This window comes from Hyla sarda, chromosome 1 (genome assembly GCF_029499605.1).
Source record: "Hyla sarda isolate aHylSar1 chromosome 1, aHylSar1.hap1, whole genome shotgun sequence".
Lineage (NCBI taxonomy): Eukaryota > Metazoa > Chordata > Amphibia > Anura > Hylidae > Hyla > Hyla sarda.
In genome coordinates, this window is record NC_079189.1 from 297257659 (window position 1) to 297266794 (window position 9136).

The following is a 9136-nucleotide window of genomic DNA, read 5'->3' on the forward strand; positions in this document are numbered from 1 at the left end:
CCGACCAATCAGGGTGCCTGCTGCGGGTGTCACTCCCGCAACCCGCTCCGCCCCTCTTCCGGAGGACGTGAGCGGGTGCGGGACGTGCACCCCGGGTGCTGGGGACCCCGATCCCCGGCGCCCCTGTTGGGATCGGGGCCCCAGGAGCAGCGGCGGCGGCGGAGACGATGAGGGACTGACCTGATGCGGCTGGATCGTTGGAGGTGAGTGACAGCCTCCTGCTGTTGCTTAGCAACAGCTCCCAGCATGCAAAAAGGGCATGCTGGGAGCTGTAGTTATGCAACAGCAGGAGGCAGACCACCACAACTCCCAGCATTCCCTTATGGGCATGCTGGGACTTGTAGTTTTGCAACAGCTGGAGGCACATTCTTTCTATGGAAAAGTGTACCTTCAGCTGTTGTGTAACTACAACTCCCAGCTTGCACAATCAGCTAAAGTGCATGCTGGGAGTTGCAGTGGTGCATCTGGTGGTTGCATAACTACAACTCCCAGCATGCCTGTTGGCTGTCCGTGACTGCTGAGAGTTGTAGTTTTGCAACAGCTGAAGGCACACTGAGTTAAGTAGCAAACCAGTGTGTCTCCAGCTGTTGCATAACTACAATCCCCAGCATCCCCAGCCAAAGTAGTATGCCTCCAGCTGTTGCATAACTACAAGACCCAGCATGCCCTTCCGCTGTCCGTACATGCTGGGGGTTGTAGCTTTTGCAACAGCTGAAGGCACACTGGTTGCAAAACACTGAGTTTGTTACCAAACTCGGTGTTTCACAACCAGTGTGCCTCCAGCTGTTGCAAAACTACAACTCCCAGCATGCACTGATAGACCGTACATGCTGGGAGTTGTAGTTTTGCAACAGCTGGATGTCCCCCCCCCCCCAATGTGAATGTACAGGGTACATTCACATGGGCGGAGGCTTACAGTAAGTATCCGGCTGCAAGTTTGAGGTGCGGCAAAATTTCTGCCGCAGCTCAAACTGCCAGCGAGAAACTACTGTGAACCCCCCGCCCATGCGACTGTACCCTAAAAACACTACACTACACTAACACAAAATAAAATAAAAAGTTAAAAAACACTACATATACACATACCCCTACACAGCCCCCCTCCCCTCCCCAATAAAAATGAAAAACGTCTGGTACGCCACTGTTTCCAAAACGGAGCCTCCAGCTGTTGCAAAACAACTACTCCCAGTATTGCCAGATAGCCGTTGACTGTCTAGGCATGCTGGGAGTTTTACAACAGCTGGAGGCACCCTGTTTGGGAATCACTGGCGTAGAATACCCCTATGTCCACCCCTATGCAATCCCTAATTTAGGCCTCAAATGCGCATGGCGCTCTCACTTTGGAGCCCTGTCGTATTTCAAGGCAACAGTTTAGGGTCACATATGGGGTATCGCCGTACTCGGGAGAAATTGCCTAACAAATTTTGGGGGGTATTTTCTGCTATTACCCTTTTTAAAAATGTTAAATTTTTGGGAAAACAAGCATTTTAGGTAAAAAAAATATATATTTTTTTACATATGCAAAAGTCGTGAAACACCTGTAGGGTATTAAGGTTCAAACTACCCCTTGTTACGTTCCCCGGGGGGTCTACTTTCCAAAATGGTATGCCATGTGTTTTTTTTTTGCTGTCCTGGCACCATAGGGGCTTCCTAAATGCGGCATGCCCCCAGAGCAAAATTCGCTTTCAAAAAGCCAAATGTGACTCCTTCTCTTCTGAGACCTGTAGTGCGCCAGCAGAGCACTTTTCACCCCCACGCGAGGTGTTTTCTGTATCGGGAGAAATTGGGCTTCAAATTTTGGGGGGTATTTTCTGCTATTACCCTTTTTAAAAATGTAACATTTTTGGGAAACCAAGCATTTTAGGTAAAAAATATATATATTTTTTTTACATATGCAAAAGTCGTGAATCACCTGTAGGGTATTAAGGTTCACTTTACCCCTTGTTACGTTCCCTGAGGGGTCCAGTTTCCAAAATGGTATGCCATGTGTTTTTTTGTTGCTGTCCTGGCACCATAGGGGCTTCCTAAATGCGGCATGCCCCCCAAAAACCATTTGACGCTCCTTCCCTTCTGAGCCCTCTACTGCGCCCGCCGAACAATTAACATAGACATATGAGGTATGTGCTTACTCGAGAGAAATTGGGTTTCAAATACAAGTAAAAATTTTCTCCTTTTTACCCATTGCAAAAATTCAAAAATTGGGTCTACAAGAACATGCGAGTGTAAAAAATGAAGATTTTGAATTTTCTCCTTCACTTTGCTGCTATTCCTGTGAAACACCTAAAGGGTTAATACACTTACTGAATGTCATTTTGAATACTTTGGGGGGGGTGTAGTTTTTATAATGGGGTCTTTTATGGGGTATTTCTAATATGAAGACCCTTCAAATCCACTTCAAACCTGAACTGGTCCCTGAAAAATAGCGAGTTTGAAAATTCTGTGAAAAATCGGAAAATTGCTGCTGAACTTTGAAGCCCTCTGGTGTCTTCCAAAAGTAAAAACTCATAAATTTTATGATGCAAACATAAAGTAGACATATTGTATATGTGAACCCAAAAAAATATATATTTTGAATATCCATTTTCCTTACAAGCAGAGAGCTTCAAAGTTAGAAAAATGCTAAATTTTTATTTTTTTCATCAAATTTTGGGATTTTTCACCAAGAAAGGATGCAAGTTACCATAAAATTTTACCACTAAGTTAAAGTAGAATATGTCACGAAAAAACAATCTCGGAATCAGAATGATAACTAAAAGCATTCCAGAGTTATTAATGTTTAAAGTGACAGTGGTCAGAATTGCAAAAAAACGCTCCGGTCCTTAAGGTGTAAAATGGCCTGGTCCTTAAGGGGTTAAACATACAAATTTTGGCGCATGTAGTTATAATTTTTTTTAAGTAGAATTTTTTTTTTTTTAAAACCTATATAAATTTGGTATCATTATAACCATATGGACCTACAGAAGAAATATATTGTGTAATTTCTACTGAAAAGTGCACTGCGTAGAAACGGAAGCCCCAAAATTTACAAAATGGCGTTTTTATTTTAAATTTTACCCCACAAATATTTTTTTCTGGGTTTGCCGTAAATTTTGTGGTGAAATGATTGATGTCATTACAAAGCAAAAAATAAGCCCTCATATGTGTCTGTAGGAGCAAAATTGAAAGTGTTATGATTTTTAGAAGGTGATGAGGAAAAAGCGAAAGTGCAAAAACAGAAAAACCTGTGATCCTTAAGGGGTTAATAATAATACTAGCCACAAAAGAGCAGTATAATAGCACTGTAATATCCATATTCAGCTCAAACTCTGATGTCAATATGCAATGGCAAAAATAGCATGTCAGCCATATTTATATGCTAATCTATGATAAAACATTGTTGCACCCGGTGGAGGTTGACAGCACAGTTCACTGCAGACTTGGCCATAGGTAGGGTCAGAGGTGTAACATGTAGCCTCTGGGCCTGATGCAAAATCTGCAACAGGGCCCTAATGTGCCAATTATAATACTGGTCTCTTATGGGGTAGATGTGCTTTTGGACCATCTTAGGCACCAGTGCCCCAGTGCAGATGCTACATCTTCACCCCCTATAGCTTTGCCCCTGGATAGGGTAAGCAATCTGGATGCCTTTCCCTAATAAACACCTTGCACTCCTATCTAATGGAGCATGCTCCGTTATCTCAGACATTAAAATAATAACAGACAAATTATGACACTATAGTAGGTGGTAGCTCTAGAACAGTGATGGCGAACCTTTTTGAGCCCGAGTGCCCAAACCGTAATGCACGCCAGCTTTTTTTCCCCTTAAAGTGCCAGCACAGCAATTAAATCAGAATACTGAGGTTTAAGTTTAGAAAAAACAACTTAGGTAGGCAGTATGCCCCCCCCCCCCACATTAGGTGGTAGTTCCCCCACATTAGGTAGGCAGTATGTTCCCCCACATTAGGTTGGCAATTTAGTTCCCCAACATTAGGTTGTAGTTCCCCCACATTAGGTTGGCAGTACAATTCCCCCACATTAGGTTGGCAGTATGTTCCCCCACATTAGGTCATAGTTCCCCCACATTAGCTTGCAGTTCCCCCAAATTAGGTTGCAGTTCCCCCACATTAGGTTGCAGTCCCCCCACATTAGGTGCAGTATAGTTCCCCCACAGACATACAGCCTTCAGCCATATACAGTGTATGTCTGTGTATTGCCTCACTTCAGTGCTCTGACCTCCGGTCAGGGGTCACGACCTACTGCTATGGCCTATAGGCCAAAGCAGTAGGTCTCGGGACCGGAGGAGTGGTGGTTGGAGCACCGAAGCTGAAGTGTAGCTGGTAACTTACCATGCCGGCCAGCGTGCGTCCTCCTCCTCGATGTTCCGCTCGTCCGTTCTTATGGGCGTACGCACGGGACATCAGTGACATCCCTGTGTGTGGTTCCTCCCGGCGGCCCCTGCATTTTTAAAGTTAACGTGGGGCACAGAAAGGTAACCGGGACATCCTTGTGTCCCAAAAAGATCTTTCGGGACACAGGGATGTCCCGGTTTGCCCCGCCTGGCGAACTATGGCCGCATGCCCACAGAGGCGGATCAGCATGCCACCTGTGGCACGCGTGCCATAGGTTTGCCATCACTGCTCTAGAATGTTGTAAAGACAAAAAAATGCATATTAAAAACTAAACAATACTTATACAAAAATTGAAAAAGAAGCTAGTATGTTTTTTTTCATTATAATGAAGTATAGTTTAATTTCCTGCCAAAAGTGTTGTGATGACACTGCTTTACATCATGCATGTGGCATTGCAGCCAATCGGTGGCCTCAGTGGACTCTTTTTGAATGTAGTTCATGTGCATCTTCCAGCCTGTAAGAAATATTTCTAAACTACCGGAAAACCACTTCGGCTGTACACGTGTGGATTTTGATGCAGAGTTGGTCCATGGCACCCAATAAAGCAATTTTGTTCAACTTTGCTCTCTTTCTCAGAATCAGTCCAGTTTGCAAAACTGGACCCTAGTTTTTTTTTAGCAGACCCCTGAGGAATAGACCCTAATAAATAGGGTGTGGAACCTAAAAATATAATCTTAAAGTCTCTGTTTCAGTATTTGGGCAAGGCTCTTTATACTGATTTCTTTTGCAAATTCTGGGTTGTGTGGAGCCATAATACAACAATCAAACTAATATGGAGAGGAAGGAGGTTTTACTGTGCTTGTTGCCCAGGGACATATTTTTAGAACAATTAACTGAAGAGACAAAAAGAGAGAGAGAGCGGAGCGCAATCCTAGTGTATTTCCAAAGTATATACGAGCAAGGGTTGCAGATAAGTTATGCTCACTGGAGTTGGTTATGCTCAGAGCATAACATCTAGAGCAGCATATCACTGAGCAGGTCAGCAGCCTTGGAGCACCCAATCCTCCAAAAGGGTCAGCAAGCAGAAATGGATTTTGGTAGTTTAAGGGATAGTCCAGTGGTGAAATACTTATCCCCTATCCTAAGGATAGGGGATAAGTTTGAGATCGCGGGGGGTCCGACCGTTGGGGCCCCCTGCGATCTCTCTGTACGGGGCCCCGGCTCTCGGCCCAGATAGCGGGTCGGCTCTCGGCACGAAGCGGCGGCCGACACGCCCCCTCAATACATCTCTATGGCAGAGCCGGAGATTGCCAAAGGATAGGGGATAAGTTGCTCACCACTGAGTCACCACTGGACTACTCCTTTAAAGAAAAAATTCTCCAAATGTGGCGCTTCTCCCATAAAAAATATTTTCTTTATTTCAACATCAAAGGTATAAAAGGATGGTGATAGCACTTTTAACGCGTTTCTAGCTCGTACCAATCTTTTTTTACAAGATGTGCAACGCGTTGAAAGTGTTACCACCATCCTTTTATACCTTTGATGTTGAAATAAAGAAAGTCTTTTTTTATGGGAGAAGCGCCACATTTGGAGAATTTTTTCTTTAACTACCAAAATCCATATTTTTAGAGCAGGAATTGTGTTTTTGATTTATAAAGGGTTTAATATATTTTATGAAAACCTTTCTGTGATAATTAAAATAAGTTAAAGGCTTTAATTTTTTTGGTTAGAGCCCCCCAAACTTTGCAATTTTTTTCAAACGTCATATAACCTATTTTTCCCACTAGAGGGAGCCCATCAGCCACTATTACCAGCCCTGTTTCTATTTTCTGTCCAAACAATGTCAAGCTGTCTTAATCGGTCACTGATATCATATTGCTCTTGTCAGCCCTCTCATGCACATATTAATGCGGAGAGCTGTACACAGTTATAATATTAATTATGTATAGTTAGAAAAAACTGAATTTTATTGTCTCTTTTTTTGTGCATGTATAAGGTTGCTGTCTTCTAATACCTGAACCAAGTATTACTGTACATTTATATTGTATACACTTTATAAACAAAAGTATTGGGACACCCACATGTTACCTCTACATGAGGACATCCCATTCTAAATCCACAGGAGCTAAAGAGAACCTGTCATCTGTTTTATACTGTCCAAACTGTGGGAAGCATAAAAATGGTGCAGGCTTTGCGATGCTGAAACACTATGAATTACTCTGATTCACTCGGGTGTTTAAAAATCATAGTTTTAAAATGCATTATTAACCTTATATAATGTACGGTATTTATCCCCAAAATAACCAACCAGAGGGATTATCAGATTCCTTGTGGCTGTCTTGAATTGTCAGTGGACAGTAACTGTGCATATGCAGTCAAGCACACTCACATTCTATGGAAATGGATGGGAGCTATAGAAATATTTTTTGCTCTTATTTAACAATTTCCCTCACTCCCATTAATTTCCCTGGTAGCATGTTACTCTCCTTTCATAAACTCTGTTAAGGAGCAAGAATGATAAATAATAATGAGAAATGAGCACCCTAGAGTTCCCTTTTAACCATTAAAGCGTGTGCTATCAAAGTCAGGGCCAACCTTGGGTTAGATGGCACCATTTGCAAGAATTAGGAATAAACCTCATACATATAAAAACGAGATACATAAATTGGTGTATTTTACCTTAAATACAGATGCACACTCACACACATTTATAGGGAAGTCAGTAGTTTAATACAGTGCCATATTATATAAACTGTAGACCCTGAGCTGTTTACAAAACTTGGGTTTCCCACATCCGCCCTATCATGCTGTGTCTATAGTTTAAATGTATTTTATGTGGTAGATGCCAGACCAGGCTCCAGACCAAACAGAAATACCTGCCTTCCTCACATCTATGTAGAAGTAGAAAGAAAAAGAACCGGGAGGCAGCGCCTCGTGTATTACCCTAGTGAGGTGGGGACAAGCTGGTAAGGGTAATTCCAAGTCGTTCCGGTCCTGGGCAATTGAACCTAAACTGGCACACCTCCTCACATTTAGGCTCCTCGTCAGCCCGGACACCCCCACACCCCCCTGGGAGTCTTGGGTGGTCATAAGACCCCTGGGAGTCTTGGGTGGTCATGGGCCCCCTGGGAGTCTTGGGTGGTCATAAGCCCCCTGGGAGTCTTGGGTGGTCATGGGCCCCCTGGGAGTCATGGGTGGTCATGGGCCCCCTGGGAGTCTTGGGTGGTCATAAGCCCCCTGGGAGTCTTGGGTGGTCATGGACACCTTGGGAGTCTTGGGCCTGGGAGGCAGTCCAAACCACCCATGGATGAGTGTAAATAAAAATTTTCCTATTAACTAACAGCAGACATAAATATTTAAAATGTTATAGAATTTACACACAAATTACTTTTCATCGTTGAACTTTTCATCCCAATTTATTTGTATACCTGTATAAAAACAAAGTTAGTAAGAACATCCAGCCAAAGTGAAATAAATGTGCAGAAGCAGTATTACTGTAATGCTAAAGCATCTATTTATCTATCTTTACAGTTATAAACCTGACTTTTTCAATCCTAATTTTGTCATCATTGCTGTATATTTCATAGATAATAAAGACATGGTTCCAGGTCCAGGAGTTTACAGACCTGAGAAATCCATTATTCCAACACATAAGAAGCCACCATCATACTCCATGGGCTCCAGAACACGTTACAGATCCATAGATCAGGTACCAGCTCCAAACACATATTTCTTGCCTCCAGTAATTGGTCCCCGTGTTCCCGTGAAAGGATCTGCCCCCGCTTTCAGTCTCTCTGGCAGAACACATCGTGGCGGGCATTCTGAAGATTTGGCTTTTACACCTGGTCCAGCACACTACAATCAAACAGATAATAACAGCTACATGAAAAGAGGTCCAGCTTTCTCCATACTTGGGAGACACCAAACTTCAAAAGCCGAGTCTGTTTTACCAGGTCCTGGTGCTCATAGTCCAGAGAAAGTAGCAATCCACAAGTGCAAAGCACCTGCATACTCCATGGGTATTCGACACTCTGAATATACTACCCCTCTCATAATAGAAGTACCCAATTGACCTTCCAGAGTAGTGTATAAAAAGTCTGAATCAAAATACACTCCGCAACAGTGAAATTGCAACACCAAAAAGGGAATAATTAAATTTTTAAGCACCTGTCTCCACTCTGTGGTATGGAGGAGGGACTTCAATGATATAAATACCAAATTGAAAAGAGGTTTTTTTTTCAGCTACATGAAACATCAAAAATTGGATCAAGTCAGTACAGTATGATTGTATAATGCAACGTGATGTGTCCCAGTAGCTTGTGGACCACCAATGGACTGGAATGACAGGAAGAGGTACGCAGAGACTAACCTCTGCACAGGAGATTGGGCTACAAGCCAGACATCCAGTTACAGGTGTTTCATTGACCTCATGCCAACACTCTCAAAAGCTTTTATAGTGAAGTGAAAGATGACAATGGAGGTTGGACTGGAATGATGAGTCCCGCTTTTGTCTTGGATGCAATGATATCCAGAGATTGGTCTGGAGACCACGTGAGTAACACCATGAAGAGGCCTTTATTAGGGAATATCACACAGAAGGTTCTACTTCTGGGATTATGGTGTGGAGTGGAATAACATATGGTAGCCGGATCCTTGTAGTCTTCATTCCAAGTACACTTACAGCTCGGCATTACATTGCTTTGGTTGTGGAACCTGTGGTACAGCCATATTTTGGAAGGCTCCCAAGAGCCATTCGTAACACTACAATGCAGCAGAGGCTGCTACTGTGAGCAACCTGTGTGGCCTAA

General features: G+C 43.2%; 1 protein-coding gene across 3 annotated transcripts in view; it reads left to right on the forward strand.

The window, feature by feature from the left end:
- CIMAP1D (CIMAP1 family member D) overlaps window positions 1–8409 on the forward strand; it is a 48916-nt gene extending 40507 nt beyond the window's left edge. For all 3 annotated transcript variants that reach the window (XM_056518034.1, XM_056518035.1, XM_056518033.1), the window contains one exon: window positions 7916–8409. In XM_056518034.1, coding sequence (XP_056374009.1) covers window positions 7916–8400 — 485 coding nt within the window. In that variant the 3' untranslated portion in view covers window positions 8401–8409. The remainder of the gene's footprint in view (window positions 1–7915) is intronic.
- The last annotated feature ends 727 nt before the right edge of the window (window positions 8410–9136 follow it).